At 48.8% G+C, this 24,063-nt stretch overlaps 1 protein-coding gene, 1 long non-coding RNA gene and 1 other non-coding gene across 10 annotated transcripts in view; 1 reads left to right on the top strand and 2 right to left on the bottom strand.

The window, feature by feature from the left end:
• Nucleotides 1-2,861, bottom strand: part of TSPOAP1 (TSPO associated protein 1) — a 44,532-nt gene extending 41,671 nt beyond the window's left edge. For all 8 annotated transcript variants that reach the window (XM_007481818.3, XM_007481822.3, XM_007481819.3 and 5 more), the window contains exons 1-3: nucleotides 2,487-2,861; nucleotides 1,025-1,132; nucleotides 585-713 (exon numbers count right to left, since the gene is read on the bottom strand). In XM_007481818.3, the coding sequence (XP_007481880.2) occupies nucleotides 585-713; nucleotides 1,025-1,132; nucleotides 2,487-2,861 (612 nt within the window). The remainder of the gene's footprint in view (nucleotides 1-584; nucleotides 714-1,024; nucleotides 1,133-2,486) is intronic.
• LOC130457207 (uncharacterized) overlaps nucleotides 1-24,063 on the top strand; it is a 38,911-nt gene that overhangs the window by 2,343 nt on the left and 12,505 nt on the right. The window contains exon 2 of the long non-coding RNA XR_008916325.1: nucleotides 1,049-4,638. This is a non-coding gene — a long non-coding RNA (uncharacterized LOC130457207). The remainder of the gene's footprint in view (nucleotides 1-1,048; nucleotides 4,639-24,063) is intronic.
• MIR142 (microRNA mir-142) lies at nucleotides 6,393-6,466 on the bottom strand. Its single transcript, NR_032177.1, has one exon. It is a non-coding gene; the product is annotated as a microRNA mir-142 (primary transcript).

Raw genomic sequence — 24,063 nt, 5'->3', positions numbered from 1 at the left:
GAGGCCAGCCCCTGCTGGCTCTCCCTGAATGAATTCTTATTGGACCGTGATGTATGGGCAACGGAAGCTGCAAACATTTTTCTCAGAGGGATAGCTCTCGGGTTTCCAAGTTAAGGGTGAGGGGGTTTTCCAAATGCTAAGCAGGCCTGAAAGGGTTAATGAAGCAATAACCAAGCCTGAGAACAGCTGGGGAGCTGGAACAGCTAAAATAGAGCTGCCACACTGATGGGTACTCCCTCACACAAATAGATGCACATTCCCAGGGCTGCTCAGCAGGCCTCAGCATCAGAATCCCAGCACCCTACTCCAGAGCTTTGTTAAGGGGAAAGGAAGGGATTGTCTCGTACCCCTTAGGCCATTCCCCACAACCCCCAGCCCTCTGACGGGACAGCTACAGATTTTGTAATTATTCCATTTTGCTACTTCTCATTTTCTGAGTTTATGAGGTTTCCCCCCGTGTTTTCCTGTCATTTTTCCAACCTCTAAGATTAGGACCTCTTCAGTTACCCCATCCCATAGTCCCTCAGTCTCCCCAGCCCCGCCCCCCACCTGCCCATCTCCTCCCCCCAGTCCCTAGCCCTCACCATGAGCAGGTTGGCCTCCTGGAGCTTGTGGGCCCTCTCTTCTAGCCGTTTGGCAATGACTGCCAGTTCTGCGTTCTTTCTCTTCAACCTCCTCACCTTCTCCTCCGTCTCAGGGAAGCTGCTCTTGCGCTGAGAGTAGAGCCAGGATTGGTTAGGGCCCTGCCAATTAACCCTAACACTAGACCCCTGGTTTCCTTCCTCAGGCCCCAAGGCTCAGGGCAACTTGGGGTCAACAGCTCCCTGTCTGGGCCTTGGGATTAGTGTCACTGCCTGGGCCAGGGGGAAGACACCTCAGCCCCCAAGGCCAGGGATGGGAGCTAAAAAGTCCCAATGCCTAGTTCCCATTCCTGGTTTCCCATCACCCCCCCATTTCTCTCACCCTAAAGCCTTGTCCTTCCTCCTCAGTGCTGCCCCATGCTCACACTCCCCCCGCCTCTCACCAGCTGCTGGTTCTCCTCCTTCAGGATGGCACATTGACGCTGCATTTCACCTAGAGCCCTCAGCAGCTCCATGTTCGGCCTCACCCCGCCACCAGAATCCAACCAGGTCTGAAATAGGGAGAAGAGAAGGCATGCAGGCCTCAGAGAGAGCTCCCACTCAGCAGCCAGATTGCTCCCCATTCCAAACACCACCCCCTTTTACTTGTTGAACAAGGGTTCTTAGCCTGGGATCAAAGGGGAGATCTCAGGGGGTCTGTGAATGAGGATGGGGGGAAATACATCTTTATTTTCACTGATTTCCAACTGAAATTCAGCATTTCCTTTAATATTTCAAAGCAAGATTCTGAGAAGGGGCTTGCAGACTTCACCAGTCTGCCAAAAGGGTCCATGACCCAAAAATGGTTAAGGACTCCTGCCATGGAGGCTAAAGAGAGCTAGAAGACCTTTTCCCCAAGACTCTTGGCCCTTCAGGGAGGTTCAGAAGGGAATCCAGGGGAAAGGGAAGAGGCTTGCTTTAGTCTACTCTCCTGGCTCACTGGCACCCTTTGACCCCAGGTCCTTCCTGTCACCATTGCTCCATGGTCTTCCCACCCTCCTGGGTGAGCCCCCAACTCCAAGGCCAAAACTGTGGTAAAGAGGGGTGAGCATGGGGACTCGGGCCCCTGGCTTTTTAATAGCTTTCTCTGTTTTCTCCCTCTCCATACTGCTAGGATTTTCTACCAACTCCAGCCCTTTCCCACCACCCCAGGGCTTCCCCCCAGATAGGATGCCCAGAGGCAGCTAGGTGGCTCAGTGGATTGAGAGTGAGTTCTAGAGATGGGAGGACCTGGATTCAAATTGCTGTGTGATCCTGGGCAAATCACTTAACACCCCTTACCACTTTTCTGCTTGGACTCAATACATAGTATTGATTCTAAGATGGAAGGAAGGTAAGGGTTTAAAGAAAAGAAATGATGCCCCTAGTCCCAGACTCCATGCATGGCCTTCTCTGCCTTCTGTTGGATCTACTCCATCCCCCCAAGATCTACTCCCTCTCAGCTTCCCTCCCACTTTCTTCCCCCTCCCTCCAAGAGCTAAGCAGTCCTAAGGGGGTGTGAGGGTTGCAAAGAAAGACAGAATGAAGCAGAGGCAGACACTGCCAGTCAGAGAAAGAGGCAGCCGCAGAGAGACAGACTGACATCCAGAAAAGGAGGCAGGTAGCGATGGGCAGATAGCCGAGTCACCTAGTCAGGCACAGAGCTAGGCTGACAGAGACCCAGATAGGGCCTGAGACGGGCAAGGAATGACAGATGCAGAGCCAGGCTCCCAGACAGGAAGGGACAGGAAGACGCAGTGGGGCTGCAGCTCTGGCTAATGCCATGTGCTGAGACTGAAATGGCATCCGTTAGGGGTCCCAAATCCTCCCCCCTCTGCTCCCCCCGTCTGCCCCCCTAAGCCCAGTCCCTCCAAAGGACCTTCTTACCTGGCAGGGATTCTCAGTCCCCCAACACTGTAGCCTCCTCCTGATGGATCCAGGGCTCTCTGGGAGCTGGGTGGCACTCGAGAGGCTGTTTGCTCTGGGCGACACAGCCCCTTCCCCTCCAGATGGAGTGTCCTCCATCTGTCCAGGGCTCCCAGTGTCCTCCGGGTCCATCTCTTCAGCCTCCAAAGCCACCAGGGCATCGCCCCACATTGGAGCTGTGCTCCCTGGCACACCCCCTGGGCTCGGGCCCCAGCCGGGCCAGGTGGGCAATGCCTGCGGTTCCATTGCTCCTTGCTCCCCTTTCTCCCTTGCTGGGGAAGGGGGCTCAGATCCTCTGTGGCACTGCAGGACCCCAGGGCCAAGGACCAGGGGCATCACCCCACCAGATGAGGGCACAGCGTAAGGTCATATTGGGCCAGGACCACTTCTCCTCTGCTCCGTCTTCCGATTCCAGCACAGTCCAAGGTCGGCAGCGAGAGAGCTTTCCTGCCTACGAAGACAAGCGGAGCCGCTGGAATAGAAGCTGGGGCTTGTGTGTGAGTGTGCGCCAGTCACGGTGTGTGTGAGCAGGAGAGGGTGCCCCTGTGGGGGCAATGCCAGGAGGCCAGAGACAGCTTAGCCGGATGAAGGCATGGGGCTCGGTGGCAGTCTAGGTAGGGGATGCGTGTGTGGGAGGGGGCGTCTGTGTCTGGCTGCTGTGGACTAGTAGGTGAGTTCTGTGTGTGTTCCAGTGAGTGTCCGTGGCTATCTAGTGCCCCTGTGGGCTCTCGTGTCCCCGTCCATGCATGTGGTTCAGGATCTTTGGGTCTAGCTGGCCATCCATCTGAATAGGCTTCAATGCCTTTCCACAGCCCAGACCAGGCTCTGTTTGGGGCTGGGGGTGGGGGTGTCGCTGGTTGCCTGCCCGGCCCCCTTCTCTCTCCCTGTCTGTCTCTGCTCTGCTCTGTGGCTCTTCTGGGTCCTAAGGAGGCCTGGGCCGATGTGCTGCCTGCCTCATAGTCTCTCCCTTAGAAGTCAATGGCTCAGCTCTAGGAAATCCTGGGTTCCCCAGCAGCTCCCTATGCCCCAAGGTCCTTGGTATGGGAGAGGGTCCAAGCATTAGGGTGTGCATAGAGATAAGGGGATAAAGAATGCTCCCCTCCCCCTCCCTTCTTCCCTCCTCACCAGCCAGCCAATGGGAAGCCAGCTGCCTGTTTCCATGGTGATGGCACTGCAATGGTGGGCAGGATGGATAGGCAGGGTCGGGGGCTGGGGGACTGGGCAGTCCACTCCTCCTGGGATCCCCTGCCTAGGACACAAACAGCACACATTCACACAGCTGCTTTCCAAAGCATGCTTAGGGAAAGGGATGGGATGGGATGGGATGATGAAGGAATTGGGAATGCAAGCACACATCTATCTCTTCCCTCCTCCCTCCTAGCTGAGAGCTCTCAGAGATAGCAGTAAGAGGAATGGAGAGACAAAAAGAGAAACAGAGGAGACTAGAGAGAATGAGGGAGGAAGGAGAGGGAGAGAGAGAGAAAGAGGAAGAGAGGGGGTGAGAGAGAGAGAGAGAGAGAGAGAGAGAGAGATCAGGAACAAGAGAAAGAAAATGGGAAGACAAAGAGTATGAGAGACTAACAGAAAAATAAAGAGAAATAGAAAAATAGGAGAAATAGAAATCCCGGAATCCTTCACAGCTCCCTCTCTCTATGCCTGTCTCTAGATCCTACACATTTCTCAGAGAGAGCCCACATCCTTCAGTTCTTGCCTCTTTCCCCTCTGACTTCCAGGAAATCTCCCCTCCTGTCTGCTCTCCCTCCTTCTTCCTTTATGTAGTTAGAAGTCCCTGTGGGTCAGGGATCTGGAGATACATTTCTACCCCTACATGGAATGAAGAGAATGTCATTTGTAGAGGTCTGGTGGAGAGTGGGCGCATGCCTGAACTGGATTATAGGGTTTGAATCAGCCTAGGGACTCCTTGGGGTCTAGAATTGCATGGACTGGAACGGGGCCGCTCTGCTCCCTATGTATCCCCCTCCCCTCTCTCCAGGGCTGGCCTCCCCTAAACACGTGCGCCCTCAAGTGGCATCCTGGGGAACAGACAACAACCAACTGATGGGGGCTTTCTCAGAATGGGTGATTCTGCCAAACTGATGTTAGTGTCACTAAGGTAAGAGAGAGGGGACTGTGTTTATGTGTATAGGAGTAATGAGTGTGCATTAATGGGACACTGTATAAGCATGTCAACACATATATGCATCTATGCGTGTCAAAGTATATATGTATTTGGGTCAATGTGTGCACATGTATATCTGTGTACCTACAAGAACATTATGGTACCATGCAGAAAAGGAGACCAGAGGACCTTGGGCTCCTTGGGGCATACTTTCCTCTTCTAGACCTTAGTTTCCTTATTTGTAAAGTGAGGGAAATGAGGAGGTTGGACTAGGTCTTTCTTAACCCTAAAGTTTCTTTTCTGTACATTAGCCCCAAGTCTTTTGCATTGCCTCTGGGACTTTGCAATGGGGGTGGGAAGGACAGATTGCACCCCCTGGTGTGTGTGAATGTCATCACTTGCTAATATAGCCCCAGACTTTAGGTGGACAGATATTGAGTAAGGCTTGGGAGGGGGTGCAGGGAGCCATAGCCCCTGCAGGTCCTAGACCCTGCCCCCTTCCTGCTCTCCTGCTGTTCTGAGGTTTTCATTTGCACCCCACCAGTGAAGATTCTGGCCTTGCTTGCTCAGCAAGCAGCTCAGCCTCAGTATCCCCTTGTCTCCTCTCCAGCCCACTCCATCCTACCCCAAAGATTTACATATAGAGGAAGTGGGTACTGCTGGGAAGCTGTGGTGGGAGTTTCAGCTGCCCCTATCCCTGCCCTTCCTCCAGGTCCCAACCCCCATATGCTCAAGGACCTTGAAATGCCTCCCATATTCATTGCTTCTGATCCTCATGGCAGCTCCTCTTTCCCCATCCCTTGGCCATTCAACCACCTGTTATCATCCCCCGGTAACAAAATTCCCAGGCAACAAGGAAAGGGGAATCAGTTTTTTATTGATTGGAGGTCACTGGCACAATCATTGATTCCTTCCCCACCCCCATCATCTCTTCTTCCTTCTTGACTCCTGGGGCTTCTGGCTCTGCTGGGCCTCAGCTCCATGAGAACCACGTGTCCCAGTATCCCTGGGGATCTTCCCCAAATATCAGGTAGGCCCCACCCTCCCAGCATGTCCTTATTTTTGGTGTGCATATTGTAGAGATTTAAAAAGCATTTTTATTAGACTGATAGCAAGTCAGACAGCAAGAAGTAAGGATTTAAAGTTGTATAATTCTTTGGGTTCAATGAAATATTTTGGAGGGGATACAGACATATCATAGTGCTTTACTCATTTTGAAAGAAAAATGGAAATGAACAATAACAATATTAACATATTTGATTTCTACATGAACTTAGAAAGCATTATTTCACATATATTATTCCAGTTTGAGAGATCTGTGACCTCTTCAGTATGGGTAGTCTCTCCATCAGTGAAGACTGTAGCCCATCCACATTCTGATCCATTCTCATCTGTAGCTTTTCATAAATTCCCCCATAAGAAATCTAGGCAACCACCATGCCCTTATTCCTCTCCCTACAGGATGCTGTTAAGAAACCACCAGGTGCTACTGGGATGAAAAGGAAAGAAAAGAGGAGTCCCAAAGTTTAGGGGCTCTCCTCTGCCCACCAGGGAGTGACCTACTTTGCCCCAAAGGCTGGGGATGTTTTTTATTCAGCCCTTAGGAGATGTTGCCATTTGGGCACTAGATTGAAGCACAAAGAAGTCTTTGGGGAAGGTATTTACCTGATCCTTGCTGCCACTAGGACTGAGAATCCAGAAGATGGGTCGTGAGGGTGGCGGACGGTGTGTCTCCGAAGCCCACAGTACACTCATCCATAAAGTAGGAAACACTACACCCTACATTGCTGTTAGTAGTGCTTTCTACTTTATGGGTGACTGCACTGTCTGTCTGTCTGTGTCTGTCCAGCTGGTAGGTATGCCCACTTCCTCCTTCTGACACCTGCTTTAGGAAAGACCCACACACACACCCCTACCCCAGCCCTGGCCTTTGTTCTCATTCCAAATAGCCTTTCTATTACCAGTCCCTCTCCCTAGCTCCAGACTTTGGGGACTCCCCCTAAAATGCAACAGGGCAGTGAGGGGACCCGCCCTAGGCCTCATGGGCGGTGACTCAGCATGGCGCTAGTCCTCCCTTCTCTCAATGCCCCCCCACTTCCTCTTTGGGTACATCTCCTGTCCTCCAACACAACCCCCACCACCGGCAGCCATTTCCTGGCAGAAACAGGTGTAGCCAGTGGCTCTCGTGCAATTTGCCCCAAACTCATCCAATCCCCACCCCATTTCAGTGGTCCTTACTGACTTGAAGAGAACTCACTTTCTACCTATCCTCCATTAGCCAGCATGTGAAGAAGACAGATACCCTCCTCAAGGCCTTTCTCAACCAGGCCTCCCTCCCTGGCTCGCTTCTTGTCTCAGCTTCTTCTATGCAGTTTCTTTTCAACTCTCAGTTCTGAGGAGGCCCTTAGACACTTATACCCTGTGGCCCTTTGATGGAGACTGGGTGGCTGCACGGTGGCCATCTTGGGCGGAGGTAGCAATGAAAGAGACTGCCCCAGGAGGGGCCATGTGCCCCTCTAATGTCCCCAATTCCCATTTCAGAGCCTCTTTCTGGCACCCACCGCTTGGGCCTCACTGGTCCCCTCTGTCCATCAATGGCACTTTCTCTACTCTAAGACTGAGAGGTATTTACCCATCCTAATCTCAAGAAATTAAGAAACAAAAACTCAGGACACAGGAAACAACCCTTCCTCTATCGTGCCCCAAGGGGTACAGTCAGAATTCAAATCTACAGCCCCAAGGGTCCTAGCATGGACCTTGGTTCCCAGGCTCCTCCCCTCCTCATCCGGAGGACTCAAGACCACCTGCCCTCCCTCAATTCCTCTTGCCAGCCTGCCTTTCACTCTTCCTAGCACCTCCAGTGGCTCCCCCCTGCCCCATCCCATCTCCCCTATCCTCATTTTCTAGACTTTTTCTTTTCTCCTTAAGGCCCATCCTGAGCCTGGCTTTTGTCGCTGACCTCCATCTTCCCCCAAGTTTTTGAGTTGGGGAGAAGGGAGGGAAGGGGGCATGTGTGGACACTTACCTGGTGGTACTACCATGAAGAGGTGGGTTGAGTTGTCTATGTGCTCCAGGCGCTGAAATGGGGTCCTCTCCTAAGCTGGCGCAGTTTATAACCCCGCGGACCACGTGGGGCTGACCACAGAGGGATCAACCACCCCACAGAGCTGCTGGCTCCACCCCACCCCACCCCCACCCTCCAGCAGGCAGGCGGCCCCAGGAGATTAGAGAACTCCTCCCCCCCCACCCTAGGCCCTGGGTTGGCAAGACAGACTGACAGGAAACCAGTAGCAATGCTGGGTCGTAGGAAGAGCAAAGGAAAGGGGGAAGGGTATGGCAGAAGATACTCTGGGTAGATGGCATCAAAAGACCCCAGACCACAGAACCTTGCTCCTTCCCGTCATGGGGCCTGGCAAGCACCCAGGACCTCGGGTTTTTCTTTCTATTTCTGAGTGGTTTATAGGCCCGGCTGTCTCTCATCTGGATTTGGGAAGAAGGCTTCCTCCATCCTACCTTGGACTCATGGTAGCATGAATCCTAGAGTGGAATAGAAGCCTTGACCCCTAGTAGGAGGACATGCCTTTTCCCCCCAGGCTCCTCCAGTCTAGAACCTGATTCTCCTGGCCAAGATGACTGACTGGGTAGCCAGAAGCCCACGTCTAGGCCTACTGGACAACCTCAGTCAAAATATTCCACTCTGTGGGCCTCAGTTTCCCCCAGAAACCTCCTTGGAGCACAAGGTGAGGTGGGAGGAGGACAGGAAATTACCTCACTGTGGGGGCCCAGGACAAAAGGGAGTGAGAGTCGTGTTGGAATAGGACCAGGGCCCAACTTCAGGATCCCTCTCCAAGCACGGGGGATGGATAACTGGGCAGTGAAGATCAGAGAGGTCCTGAGCAGGAAGGATAATTGGGACAGTTTGAGGTACAGATCAAGAGCCCTGATGGGCCCCCCTTGAGCCACTCACTGGGACCAGAGGAAGCCTGACCTCAGAACATCTGCCCAAAGCCCCCAGAAGCCCTTCCAGCACACTATCTTCTCCCCTCTGAGAGGAATGAGCCACGTCGGTGCTCAGGGAGGGTGGGGGTCAGCAGAGATGGCTGAAGCAGGGGTGAAGTGGAAAAGAGAGAGACATTTTCTCTCTGGGCCGGACAGCACAGGGTCCAATCTGTCCCCTCCCCTGCCTGCAGCCATTTCTCCACCACCATGTTCTCCCAGGCCTGAGCAGCCCCCTAAAAGGCCTTTGGTGGCATATTGAGGGATGCAAAGGTAGTGAAGACAAAATGTTTGGGGGGGAGGATGGGCTAGAGGGAATATGGGTGAAGGTTTGGAGTAAATAAAGGGACAAGCTGACCCCCTCATTCTCTACCCCCAGGAGAGAGGAAGAGAGTCCCGGGTGAGCTCAGGGGAGCAGCAGGTGGGGGAGGGGCAGAGCCCAGCGGATGTGGGCACCAGACTGGAGGGCCCGCCCACCTGCCCACCCTTCCCCCTTCCCTCATGGGGATGGGGGAGGGAAAGAAAGACAGGAGGCAGGAAGCAGCAGCCCTGGCCCTGGGCCCCTGGGAGGGTGGGGGGCACAGAGGAGGAAGGAGACCTTGGCTGAACTGGAGATCTAACAACCATGCTGAATAAGACAACCTGGGACCTCATCCTATCTATCCCTCCCCCCCAACAAAGTATCTCAGAAGCCTTCAGTTTAAGACAGTTTAAGTGTAAGACTGCGGGTACTCTGGAATTGGGAGAACTCGATCCACAGACATCTTCAAGAGAGCTGGTCAAAGTTGCTGAGGATCCAGAAAAAGGGTAGAACTCTCAGAAAAATCAAGCTCCCCTTAGCACAAGGCCCAGAGAGGATCCAGAGAAAGGGGAGAACCCTCAGAAAAATCAAGCTCCCCTTAGCACAAGGCCCAGAGAGGATCCAGAGAAAGGGGAGAACCCTCAGAAAAAATCAAGCTCCCCTTAGCACAAGGCCCAGAGAGGATCCAGAGAAAGGGGAGAACCCTCAGAAAAATCAAGCTCCCCTTAGCACAAGGCCCAGAGAGGATCCAGAGAAAGGGGAGAACCCTCAGAAAAATCAAGCTCCCCTTAGCACAAGGCCCAGAGAGGATCCAGAGAAAGGGGAGAACCCTCAGAAAAATCAAGCTCCCCTTAGCACAAGGCCCAGAGAGGATCCAGAGAAAGGGGAGAACCCTCAGAAAAATCAAGCTCCCCTTAGCACAAGGCCCAGAGAGGATCCAGAGAAAGGGGAGAACCCTCAGAAAAAATCAAGCTCCCCTTAGCACAAGGCCCAGAGAGGATCCAGAGAAAGGGGAGAACCCTCAGAAAAATCAAGCTCCCCTTAGCACAAGGCCCAGAGAGGATCCAGAGAAAGGGGAGAACCCTCAGAAAAATCAAGCTCCCCTTAGCACAAGTCCCAGAGAGGATCCAGAGAAAGGGGAGAACCCTTAGAAAAATTTTCCCAGGAACCTGTCCCCCTAGTAATTAGTGTCCTAGAAAGTGTTTGGACCCAGCTCTTCCAGACTCTAAAGCCATGTTCTGATCACCTTTCCATCTACCTGCCTAATAATGGGACAGAGGTCAGCTCTGGTTTTGCAGGCCATGAGAAAGGATGATGGTGGGAGAATAGAAAGAGGCTAGAAGATCATATAGGCTATAATCATCCATCCAACAGGGCACTGGTCCTTTAAGAGACCCCCTCTCCAAGGTCCCTCACTCCCTCTCCCCAGACCCTGGGTGGAGAGGAAGTGGCTGCAAGGCATGATAAGGGGGATAAGAGTATCATGTTTGCACAGTAACCTGGGATCCTGAACTCCCACCCCACAGACACTTTCTCTGAAGTGTCACTTTCCCTCAGGGAATCTCCCCACTCCTGATCCCTTCAGCAAAGCTGCTCCTTGTCCCTCCCCAAAGATCGGTTTGCCCTTCCACCCCAAAAGTACTGCCCTGGACGGGGTCCCTAGAAGAGATCAAGGGAGGCACAGGTCTAGCAGGCTCCTAAGAAACCAGAACTGGGAGGGACCTTAGAGTCCAACCCCTTCATTGTACAGATAGAAACAGCTAAGGCCCAGCAGGGAATACTAGTGAGCAAGAGACAAGACTCAAACCCAATTCTAGGAACAACAAGCTTGTTGACTTGATGTGCTGGCGTTGGCTCCAACTGACTCTAAAGAGCTGATGGTTCAATTTTTCAATGGGAGCATTTACACCCTGGAAATTGCCAAACACAAATCAAGACTGGATTTGTTTTTGGTGGTGGTAGTGGCTGTCTAGACTTCAGAAAGTAATGATGGAGAAAACGTTAATAATGCAGATAAAACAAAACTTTCCTGCTATACAGCATCACAACCGCCCTCCACCCCAAGCTGGCTGTAAACATTTCCCAGAACATCCCTGGTTATTGATTTGACTTCTAGAGACTATCAATCCAGCATGTTTGCCACTGTGACATTTTCTCTTTACAATGTGAACATTTACTCCACTCCTCCTCCTCGGGGGAGATGTGTGGGAGTGTCTTTGGAGAACTCAAGACTAACTCAGCCCAACTTATCCCAGCACATTTCCCAAAGTCAAAAGAACTTCAAGCACAGGTTCTGTAATGACCAGCCTGCCACCAGCAGAAGAGTGACTGCCGAGTAAAAACAATCCTTTTCAGCCACAGTAACACAAAGTGAGTCATCTAAGGTGGAAAGATTCTGATGGATGAAATCATGGCTTTTCAGCATATTGAAATCTAGGAAGCTTTATATGAATCCTGGATTTTTTTTTTAAACCTTAAGATATCTTCTATCTTAGAATCAATAGTGTGTATCGGTTCCAGGGCAGAAGAACAGTAAAGGCCTAGGCAATGGGGGTTAAGTGACTTGTCCAGGGTGACCCAGCTAGGAAATGTCTGAGGCCACATTTAAACCCAGGACTTCCTGACCCCAAGACTGGCTCTCTATCCACCAAGCGACTTAGCTGCTCTCTTGCTCTAGGCTTTTAATCAAAGTTTGTGGAAAGGTGTGTCTGTCTCACCTGAGCATAATTGATTTTACCTAGTCTTGGGTGAGAAGCCTCTCTCCCAAATATTGGCCACCAGGTCAATTGATTTGTGGGACGCTGGAACTCACGAAGAGCCCTGGAAGGTTTGACTGATGAAACTATCCATCCTTGAGATTCTGAGTATGTTACCGCCACTCTTCACTCAGTAAAACTGCAATAATTCCCTTTTACCTCCAGGATCCAGGAAATAATCCTCTGGCTTTTAAAGCCCTCACGAGCTGCCCCTTCCAACCTTTTTAGTCTTCTTCCATTTAATTTTCATCTGTTCTCTCCAATTCAATGACCGTTCTCCATCCACAAGACAATCTTTCTCCTGGTTCTGGGTTTTTTCACCAGCTGTCTCCAAGTCTGGAATTCTCTCCCTCCTTGTCGCTGCCTCTAGATTCCTTCAAGATTCAGCTCAAATAGTATCTTCTGTCCTTCTAACCCTACTTCTGGGTCTCACCCCTATCCCCTTATACCCACCTCATGTCTTCCCTCTGAAATTACCTTCCATTTGCTCTGTACATATCTGTATGGACAATGTTTTTACAAGTATACGTGTGCATCATGCATGTATATTATGTATCAGCATACATTAAAATGTGAACCCTTTGGGGACAAGGACAATCTTTATTATTTTTAATTATTTTATCATTTTTCCAGATTGCATGTATATAAAAATTATAATCATTTTTTAAAAGATTTTGCAATCCATGTTTTCTTCCTCTCCCATCCCTCTCTCCTCTGCAGGAAGGCAGGGAATAGGATACAGGTTATACACGTGTTATCATGTAAAACATATTTTCATGAAAAAAAATCTTTCTCTTTTTCTATGCCTACTGCTTAACACAGTGCCTGCCACATTGTAAGCTCTCAATAAGTGTTTGTTGATTAACTGCCCAACTATGTATTTTCTAGAGGTAGCTGGGATGTTCAGTGGGTAGAGCAGGGGTGGAAGAAGAACCAAAGTCAGGAAAACTTGAGTTCAAATCCAGCCTCAGACACTTCCAAGCTGTGTGGCCGTGGGCAAGTCATTTAACCTATGTTTGCCTTAATCCTCTGGAGAAGGAAATGGCAAACTACTCCAGGAGCTTTACCACAAAAATCCCAAGGACAGGATGGTTTACTGGTACACAAAGGGTTGGACTTGGCTAAATGACTAGACAACAAATATCTAATATATATATCACATATATAGGTATCTGTATTTCTATATGCTATCTCCCTTTGCAAGGGTCTCATTTTAGTTCAGCCTTATTTGGGAGTGGTGTATTTTCAGACCGTGGAGGGCTCTGCACATGGATGTATTTATGATGCACACAGAAACTCCCACACAAGGGTTAGTCACACACAGGGTCATACTTCAGAGGCAAAGTGTGCTAAAGAAGCAATGAGGGAAGAGCAGCCAGGCGGCCCTAGAGATAGGAGGTCCTGGGTTCAAACCTTGTCTCAGTCCCTTCCTAGCTATATGACCTTGGGCAAGTCACTTTAGCCCTTACCGCTCTTCTAGAAGCCTTGGAACCAATATTTAATGTCAATTCCAAGACAGAAGGTAAGGGTTTAGAAAAACATATTTCTTCTCGCTAATGTTTCCAGATAGAAATGATTTATTTTTTGTAAAGTGTGCTTTGTGCCCAAATTGCACAAAAGATCACATTTTTTTAAAAATTCATTAATTTGGGGCAGCTGAGTAACTTATTGGATGGAGAGTCAGGCCCTGGGAGATAGATACTTAAAGTGTTATCATCCCCTTTTTACAGCTGAGGAAACTAAAAGGGTAAATGACAGTGACCCACTGTCACATGTTAGATGCAGTATTTGAACTCAGATCTTCCTATCTCCTGGTCTAATAGTCTATCCATTATGCTGGGGGAATATCCCATCTGTAACACAATCCTATTCTCCTCCCCCAGAGATAGTGGTTCCTACTTCAAAGATGGAAACTTTTCCTTCCCTCATAGGGGGAACCTTGGAGAGATTCAACTTTGCATGATGGGTGCTTCTTGCCCCAGTGATGGTAGGATGGGGGTGGGATTCGAGTTCCCTTTGGGTGTCTCCAAAATCTTTCCCCTTCTACCTCCCCAAGTGTTGGGGTTTTCCCCTCTGTTGGAGGAAGGAGGAAGGAAGAAAGATGGGTCAAGGGCCCCAGGGGTGGGGGCAATAGGGCAGAGGGAGGTAGCTGAAAATGAGGATGATGCAATGCCTGCCTCTTCTACTGACCCAGCATAATCAGGAATACAAGAGCCCCAAGGTGATGGAGGCTCCTCTATCCCTGTCTCTCCTGCTTAGGATCCATATTGACTTTGGCTTACACCACCCCCTTTCCTCACTCAACTGAATTCTTGGCTATCTAGAGCTAGCAAAGGATTGTGTACAAGGCTCTGGCCTGGTACCAGAAGGAGGGTACAAAGAAAGAAGTCCACTTAAGTTCAAAAGACAGTGGATTATGTGGGTAGAACCCACTGGAATTGGGGTAGAATTCTAGGAGAAGGGTTTGGGAGGAAAGAAGGGACAAGAATGCAAGATGGGAGCAGGGAGGTGATTCGGATTTTAATGGCGAGCCTGGTTGGAGTGAGAGATGAGAAGTAACAGTCCTCTGTATCAGTGAATTAGGTACAAAGGGGGAAACTGAGGCTGAGAGTGGTATTTCTCGTGAGCTGCAAGCTCCCTCACCCCTAGGGCCTAGGGAGAGATGGCTGACTCGATAACCTGTCTCTAAGAGAAGCCACAGAAGCTAACCGCTCACAAACAGGAAAGGGTTTGGGGAGGATGAGCCTCATGAGAGCAGAAGGGTGGCTGAGCCCCTTCTACACCAACAATTTAGAATGGAGGTAGAAGCAGGTCTGGAGAAATAGAGAATCCCAACTCTAGATGTCAGGGGCCCTGGGAAGAGAAATAAGATGAGAAGGCAAGGGAGAGACACTCCTCAAGAGCCCAAGGCAAGTCACAGCTGGCTTTTAAAGCCAAGTGGGGTCCTGAGCTCTGCATCCCCCAGTTTCTAGGCAGAAAGAGACAACCTACTCTTCAAGGGCCCCCAACATGGACAGGGAGGAAAATTCTTACTGTCAGTAGAGGTTTCCAAGGCAGGAAATCCCATTTCCCCATTCTGATTCAGCCAGGTTGCTGGAGTTTAATCCTCACTATCTTCATGTATCCCCTGCTGCAGAGTCCTTTTGACTTTTAAAATTGCCTTGGTCCTGTTCTGCTGGTGTGGTTGATCGGTTAAGATCATAAAAGGCCAGAAATGGAAAGAAGCTTAAGAGGGTCTAGGTGAACCTCCTAATTTTACAACAGTATCATCCAAGGCCTAGAAAGGCAAAGGGACTTGCCCACGGTCATGCAGCTAGCTGGGGATAGAGCCAGAAAGAAAATCCCAGTTTCTTGACCCTCAGCCCTGATCTCGGTTGTACCACCCCAAAGGATGAGCTGGGCCTGAATACTCAGAGATCAGTACTTTGGATTCTTAAGGGCATGTACACCAGCCTCCCCCTGAGATCTGACTGGCATCATCCCGGGGACTCTGTAGCCAGAAGGGCTGAGAAGTAGGGATTGTCCCAAGAAGGGCTGTTGGGCCAAGGATCTCCAGTGACGTTTCTTCAAGGGCCAGATGTTGAGGAGAGGGAAGAGAGAATTAGAATGGCTCTAGGTCTGCCTGGGTGACCTTGTGTACACCTGTAGAAACTGGGCCATCTTCTGCTTCTGATGCTGCCGAGTCTTTGGGTTTAGGAGTGTAGAGGACTCCTTTTTATCCTGTGTGCTCTTTCCTACACATTCTTTGTCAGCATCCCCACCAGAGCCCAAATGGCCCAAAGAGAGTGCCTTGTGGGCCCTGCACCAAGGAGGAGAAGGAAGTAGAGGCTTGGACCCCTGAACCCTGCCTGCCCAGCCCTCTGACCTCATTCCTATCATCACAGACATGGATTTAAAGTTGGAAGAGACCTAGGCATCTTGTCCAATCTCCTCATTTTTCAGAGGAAGAAACTGAGGCTCTCAAAAGTGAAGCATCTTACCCAAGTGTGCACTGGTCATAAGTCAAAGAGCCAGAATCCAAATCCAGTGAGCTAGATGGTTTTGGGTAGGCAAGTGGACAGATGGAAAATTTGCAACACCTGAGCTACTTTCCCAGGATCCTTTTACATTACATCCTCATTTTACGTAAGGATGCTTAGGAGATAAAATTGGCTGAGACCCACACTGTGGGGCTCTTTTTTTTTCAGAGCTTGTGCTTTTTGGTAAAGTGTTACAGGTGTGCGTCTGTCTCTCTTTGCTCTGCTCACTTGACTGAAAGAACCTTTTTTTCTTTTCCCTCTCTTTTGATTTATTATTTTAAAATCCTATATATTTTAAAATACTAGGAGTATTTATTCATTTTTACTCCTACACAAGTATTGCAAAGAAGGGGAAGACACTGAAAAGTAGCAATAACATGCCTCCTATTTCCATTTTGGTGAATCCATGTCTATCAAGGAATGCTTAAAAAAAAAAAACAACCCTTTATCTTTTATTACATAAATGTCATTCCCCAATAACACTACTTCCCCCACAATAGAACTCTCTAATAACAAAAAAATCAGTTAAGCAAAATAAATTGACCCATTGATGATGTCACACAACAAATGCCCCCACAAGTCCACCACCCTCCCACCAAGAAGGGAGAAATAGGTTTCATCTAGTTATCTCTAGCCAGGATTGATCATTCTGTCCATCTATCAATGAGTCCTTGGACAGTGTCTGATTCAAGGGAGAAAAAAACAAATTCGAGAACTGTCTGGTCATGCTCCCTAAAGTGCCTACTCTTTCTCTGTCCCATCCACCCCCTGTCCAATAGCTACCGTTTATAGAATGCTTTCAGGTTTGCAAAATGCTTTACAAAGATGATCTTATTTGATCCACGTGATTTTTTTCCCCAGCCCCTCACTCAGGAATAGGATTTGGGGGAGGCCATCAAAGGATGGAGGCGACCATTCCTACCGAATGTGTGACCCTGGTTCTGTGTCTGCTTTTTCTGAGCCTCAGTTTTATTCTCTACCAAATGGGGCCACTAATCTCCGTCCTCTTTTCTTTCCTCGGAGCTAGGGAGATAACAGAGGTCCACCAAAGAAGGAAGTGATTATCCAAGTTACTGAATAAACTATATAAATAACACTTTAGTGTTATTTCACCGAGTGTGGGGAAATTACTGATGGCCCTCTCCCAAAGACAGCTGAAACTGGAGTGGGAGGGCCAGAGGTTAAACAGAAGTGGGGGGGTGGGGGATGGGTGGCTGCCGGAGTTTGCAGAACTGCGCCCCACCCCCACCCCCACATGCCTTCCTCATTTTAAACACACATTGCTTTATCTAGCCGAGGGAGACGAGCAGAATGCAGGTGGGGGCTCTAGCTGCGGCCTCCCCAACGAGAAGAGAACGGGAGGCTCCGAGCGCGGCCCTGGCCCCTCGCTGCCGCTCAGCCCGGGAGCTGGAAGGCCGTTAGAAAGTGAGTCAACTAGAAAGTGCGTTTGAAGCAGCACCCCAGCCCCTGCGCCAAACCTCAAAAAGACGAAGTGAGAAAAAGCGGTGGGGGAGGGTGGGGAGGGCCCTGGCCCAGAGCCTGGCCCAGCCAAATAAGGACAAAATGGCCCTGGCGCTCCAATCCACAGCCACCTGCCTCCTGCGTCACCGGGGGCCGCTCGCGCGCTGCGCAGGTCAGGGGCGTGAGGGGGGAGGGGGAGAGTCAGCGTTCATGTCTGGGAGAGGATGTGAATGCATGTGAAGACATGTCGGAGGGAGACGACGTCCCGCCTGGGTGTGCGAGGCGCTCTGATCAAGGCCATCTGAAAATGCCAGCTAGCGTGCGCCTGCGTATTCCCGCAGGCCCGCCTTGTCTCAAACGAAATCAAGTTGTTTTCTTAACTTCCCCGACCCTCAGTTTCCCTTATCTATTAAAATGAGTGGGTGTGCCTGGATGGCCCCTCTGAAGTATCTTCTGACTAGCAAGTGTTTATTAAGTGCCTCCTATGTGCTAGGCACTGTACCCTGGGCTGATTTATGATCCTAGGTCCTAGGCCTCAGTTTCCTCCTCTGTAAAATGAAAAGTTTGGGTTTTTTAACTCTTAACTTGGATCTTTGAATCAATACTGTGGATTGATTCCAAGGCAAAGCGGCAAAGGCTAGGAAATGGGGGTTAAGTGACTTATCCAAGGTCATACAGCTACTTCCATTGGATTTTAACCTTAAAAGAGACCATTTTGTTCAAACTCTCCATTTAGGAGCAGCAAGGTAGGACCTCTCCCTGTCTCTAGGCCTGGCTCTCTAGCCATTGAGCCACCTTGCTGCTATGAAACCCTGAGTAATCCCACATTCAGAAAACAAGGTTGAAATTTGGGGATAATTTTCCTCCCTTATTCCCCTCCGTGTAGACCACAGAGACCAACCTGCTTAATGTGGTTGAGGAGAGATAATGACCAGGTTGCTTTTGAGGCCATTATGTGCCCAGAACCCCTGAGCAGATCATCTCATCCATCCCTCTGCTCCTTTCCCAGAAGCTTCTGCCTCTAGTTTATCTGGAGGAGATAGTTTAGTTAGAATCCAGAGAAGGGATTCTTGGGTAGATTTCAGGGGGTCCATGAACTTGGATGGAAAAAAAGTATACCTTTATTTTTTCATTAATATCTAATGGAATTTTAGCATCTCCTTCAATTATTTAAAGACATGATTCTTGGGGGCAGCTGGGTGGCTCAGTGCATTAAGATGGAGGCCTGGAGATGGGAGGTCCTGGGTTCAAACTATCCTCAGATACTTCCTAGCTGTGTGAACTTGGGCAAGTCACTTAACCCCCATTGCCTAGTTCTTATTGTTCTCCTGCTTTAGAACCAATACACAGTATTTAGTGTAAGGTGGGAGGTAAAGGTTTAAAAAAATGTCTTTAATAAAATAAAATAAAGACAATTCTGGGAAGGTATCACCAGACTTGCCCCAGACACCCAGAACAACCCAAAATGTTAAGATTCCTTGATCTAAGGGGTGGAGGAGCTGGTGTAGGTAGGTAGGTAGATGGGTGAAGGAGATGCCCTAGTCTCCAGCTGCCTCTCCTCCAACTCTTGGGCATCTACAGTCTTCCTGCTCCATCCCTCCTTCTGTGGCCTCTTTCCTTCAGGCCAAGAGAACAGATCGGCCACTTTCCCAGGGGACACTTCACTTCCAGGAATGAACTTGCCTATGATTTCAGCCTGACCTCCCTCAGCTCTAAAAATCCTGCTTCTCCCCTGTCTTCCCGCCTCCCCTGAGTAGTACCACACTGTCTCCACTGAGGCTCCACCCTGCCGCCCCAAAGCAGGATGGGGTGGGGTGGGGGTGAGGGGACAGAGCTGAGGAAGTGAGTTCTGTGAAGAGAAAGCATAACTTTGGCCTGCCCCTCCTCCACCTCTCATGGGAAGGGAGGGAGGAAGGGACTGTCAGAGAGGGGGCTATTGGAGCATCCCCCAAGGCCCAGGCTTCCCAAAGAAGCTATAGCACAGAAGAAAAGGAAGCCTGGGGTCTGAACAGCCAGCTCCCTTCTTTTCTCCTTTCAGAATTTCACTGGGGGAACTCGGGGCCCCCTGCCCTTAACCCCACCTGCCAGAAGTGTTAAGTTTGCATTTCTCTTTCTGAACCGCCCCAGTCCCAGGAGAGATGAGATGACAGTTAGGCCCCTCCTCCATTTCCTGGCTCTGCTTCCCTCAGGTCTCACTTCCTTCCAGGTATTTCCCATGAGGCTGTGGGGATGGGGGTGGGGGTAGGGAGTTGCCAGGTGCCTGGGTAGGAGAAATGAACTGGCATTGGGGGCCTCCCGGGAAGAGTGAACATAGAGGGCTTGGGGCAGGTAGGAAAGGGGCCTCACCCCAGGCATCCATCCCACTCCTCAAAGCCTGGGCAGGTGCTCCTCAAATCAAGTTTCTCTCTGGGCCTGACACATTTTACAGAGGGGAAACAGATAGGTATGGATTCTCCCAGTGGGTTCCATCCACTCCCTCTGCTGACCACTGGCCTGCCCCTGGGAGTACTCTTCCTTTTTTATTATTATTTTTTTAAGCCCTTACCTTCCATCTTAGAATCAATACTGGGTATTGGTACCAAGGCAGAAAAGTGATAAAGGGCTAGGAAATGAGAGTTAAAGAACTTGCCCAAGGTCACACACCTAGGAAGTCTCTGAGGCCTCTCATCTCCAGGCTTAACTCTGTATCCACTTTGCCTACTCCCACTGTATTTTTTATTAAATTTGAAGACCTTTCTATCTATCTAGGATCCTATGCTCAGGCAGAAGAGTGGTAAGGGCTAGGCAATGGGGGTTAAGGGATTTGCCCAGGGTCACACAGATAGGAAGTGTCTGAGGTCAAATTTGAACCCAGTACTTCCCATCTTTCAGCCTTGCTCTCAATCCACTGATAAAAGTCGCCAACTTTTATGGCGTCTTCCAGAAAACCCAGTGCCCTACTGTCCCAGGTAGGCCTGGGTTGACACCTAGTAGAAACCTTCAGACTCCGCTGGTCCTGAATCTATTGCTGCTTCTTATACAAATGGGCCACCTGGGCACTGAAGGTTGCTTCTTCTGGCTTCTTGTCTTTTGTCACTTGGACAAAAGTGGAGGAAGTGCAGGGAGATGCCCTTGTCACTCTCCATCAACCTACCTCCCCACCACCACCAAATAGTTGGAGAAGACAGAGATGGGGACATTTAACCTCCCATTTGGTGGTTAGTTCTAGCCAGTTGTCAGGTCCTTCAGCCCAGACATATCAACGAGGAACAGGAATTACAAGGGCCTGGAAGTTCTGGTAATACTCCTTTAATTCTTCATCACTGAAACATGTGCCCTGCTTGCAAATGGCCTGGAACTCTTCACTGTCCCTATCAAAGGCAGCCAGGAGAAAGCCCACACATTGTCTGGCCCATTTCCCCTGGCCCGATTGGACTGTCCCCAATCACCACCAGGGTGTCCCCAACATCTTCCAGGTAGTCCTTCTTAAACTTGAGTCAATTGTAGGATCTCTTGGCAATCTCATACGTGGCACTGGTGATGAGAGTCTTCACCGTGAGGCTCTCACAGCACTAGAAGAGCTCTTTTGACTCCTTGCTTTCTGCAAAGTGCCCCTCTGCATACTCTAGAATATAGTTCCTAAACTTAAAGTCAGTAAACAAAACCTCTGAGCTTCCAAAAAAGCTTTTGCACAGTCTACACATGTACTCTACTTCTGAGTTTATTGACCAAAGTTTTAAGGATTCCAATCTAATCCTTAAACTCAGTTATCTGGTTTCCCCAGTTTATCACAATTAAGAAGCAACAATTAGAAGGGAATGGGGAAACTGTTAGAGGCAGAAGAAGCAACAGCCAAAGTGATAGGTGAGAGCTGACAGGGAGGCAAAAAAATGAAAAAGTGGACACAGAACTGTTTTATTCCACTAGATGGAATCATCTAAACTGAATTCTTAACTATGACTCTTTGCCATCCAGAAAAAAATAATAACCTCAATTCTTAGAGGCAACATAGTCCAGTGAAAAGATAACTGCACTGACTTTAGAGGAAAAGGTTCAAATCCTGCCTTTGACACTTACTACCTAGGCAACATTAGACTAGTCATTTAACCATTCTCTGTGGGCCTGAGTTTCCTTATTATTCAAAGGAGCTGGATTGGATTGAACTCTAAGGTTCTTGTCAGTCAGTCAGTCAACAAACCTTTATTAAGCATGTGCCACATGCTATGCTGAGCTCAGCTCTAAATCTATTATACTATGTTCAAAAGCTATTGTTTACAGAGGGAGCTCTGGAGGGAGAAAAGGAGGTATGTGAACAGCCTTAGTAAGAATCCCATCAGAAAAGTTAGAACAGAAATTCCTAGTATTTGGATGGATGCTTATCATTTGGAATCCTCATCTATGTGGAATACTTCATTCTCAGCTGATATCTGATAAATGAGATGCAGACATCACCATTTAAGTCATTATCCCTGCTCTCAAGAGGATTCCAACCTAGTTAGGAGAGAGAGAGCGAGGGGGTGGGGGGGAGGGAGGGAATGAAGGAAAGGAGGGAGACAGAGATTGAAAGAGACAGAGCAAAGAACTGAATGGACAAGTCCAAAACCATCATCAAGGCAGGAAGCTAGGAAGGGAGAGAAAAAATTGAGAGAAGTTAGTTGCTCATTAGGGAAGAGTCAGGGCGCCAACAGAACCAGAGAACAGCTTTTAGGATGAGGGGCACTCATAGTAGAACAATAGTAGATCAATCAAGGAGCCAGACTAGGGCAGAGAAAATGAGCATTCCAATCCTTTAAATGGGGACAGCAAAAACGTCCTGGTTTTGTTCTGTCTTCTGCCAATTTTTAAATAGAAACAGATAAGTGAAGGTGGTAGATATTTACATAATGGAGAGTTAGCTTGTGTAATCCTGATCAGGCTCATGGCTAAATGTTAACTTGAGGGCTTTCTGTTTCATGTATTATTAGTAGTATTAATTTTTAAAAGCTCACATTTATATAGTTTTCCGGTTTATAGAGAACTTTCTTCAAAACTGTGTTACTACCTTCATTACTACCTTCATTTTATCAACAAGAAAACTAAATTTCAGAAAGGCAAAATAATTTGCCTACTGTCCCCCAGCTAATATAGGTGAAAAAAATAGACAACCAGGGATTCTTAATCTTCTTCCTTCCTTCCTTCCTTTCTTTTTCTTTCTTTCCTCCTTCCATCTTTCTTTCCCTCCCTCCCTCCCTCCCTTCCTTCCTTCCTTTCTTTCCTTTTTTTTGTGCTATGGTCTCCTTTGGCAGTCTGGGGAAGAGTCATTATGTTTAAACACATAAAATAATCATAATCATAATAATACTTAGGTAGTGCTTTAAAATTTGTAAAGCATTTTACAAATATTAATTCATTTGATTTTCAAAACAACCCTGGAAGGTAGGTGCTATTATTTTCCCCATGTTATAGATGGAGAAACTGAGGTCTAGAGAGATTGTGACTTGTCCAGGGTCACACAGCTAATAAGTGTCTGAGACTGGATTTGAACTCTAAGTCTAGTATGCCTTTTTGATTATTTTGAAAGTCATCAATATATTTTTCCAATAACAAGTTCATCTTGATGAACTCTGAGGACAGATTGAAGCATGCTTCTTTCACTTCTAGTTTTCTTACTTTTTTTTTTTGCAACATGACTAATATAGAAATGAGTTTTTCATGACTTCACATGTATAAGTGATATTGCTTGTCTTCTCAATGGGTGAGGATGGCATTGGAGGGGGAGGAAAGAATATGGAACTAAAAAAAATTTTTTTAATGAATATTTAAAAAAAATCAAAGGTCCTAAGATAAGACCCCTTTCTTAAGGCCTGAGACTTCTGGTTCTAAGATGAGTACAGGTAGATCACGCTTTTCAGTTCTTTAAACTTTGAAGCTGAATTTTTTGTACTTTGGTAGATACTATTAGGGTGGCTTCTGAGCAAGGCAGCTAGCAAGGAAGAGAAAACTAGCTATGGCATAAGAAGACCTCAGTTCAAATCCTGCCTCTGACACTATCTTCATGGCCTTAGACAAATTGCTTTATCTCCCTGGGCCTCAGTTTCCTTATCTATAAAACTAGGCAGTTGGACTAGATGGCCTGAGGGTACTTCCAGCTCATGATCATATGACCTTAAGAACTATGTTTTGCTTACTGAATATTGGACTTCAGCCCAATCTGTGAGCCAGTTGTCTGTTCTAAGGCATCACTCATGCTTTCTCACACGCCATATGGTTGCAGCTGGGGAGACTAAGAAGACAGAAAGGCAGTTTGCTGGGGAGCAGGATGAACAGTAAATGTCCAGTCAGAAGTCCTGGGTTCAAATCCCAGTTCTGCTTGCTACAGCTCACATGACCTCAAGTGAATTTTGTTAATAGGAGAGGAGAATGTGGAATAATGTTGAGAAAAAGACAACCTGGAAATGGTGTCCTCGCCTCTATGATGATGCAGGCCAGCCTTGTGATCTCTAAGCGCTAAAATCCCATGATTAGAGATGGCCACCGAAGACCAGGAGCCTGCTTTGGCCTATCTCATCTCTATCAAGGATCAATGTTTCAACAGTTGCTTCCCCTTATTTCTGTTGGCCAGCCTGTCCTAACCCTTTGCTCACTCACTTACCAGCTGCACTTGTCTCTTCTGGAATGATGGCGCCCTTGGACAGGACTCTAGAGCTTGGAGTTCATGCCTTGGTGGCAGTGTGGGGTCTCCCTTGAGGGGGCCAGGGCTGAGTGGGAGCAAAAGGGCCAGTAGCCAATGGGCAGTGGATTGTCTCTCCTATACCCATAAGGCTCCCACTCTCCCTACAAAGCTCTAGGAGAGAACCCTCAAAACCCTCACCTGGGATGAGAGTGAGATGGGCCGGCGGCAAGGCTGTTGGGAGAATGAGCCCCGGCA

Source organism: Monodelphis domestica, chromosome 2 (assembly GCF_027887165.1).
Source record: "Monodelphis domestica isolate mMonDom1 chromosome 2, mMonDom1.pri, whole genome shotgun sequence".
Taxonomy (NCBI): domain Eukaryota; kingdom Metazoa; phylum Chordata; class Mammalia; order Didelphimorphia; family Didelphidae; genus Monodelphis; species Monodelphis domestica.
The sequence above is the reverse complement of the archived record's forward strand: the minus strand, read 5'-3'. Positions and strand labels throughout refer to the sequence as shown.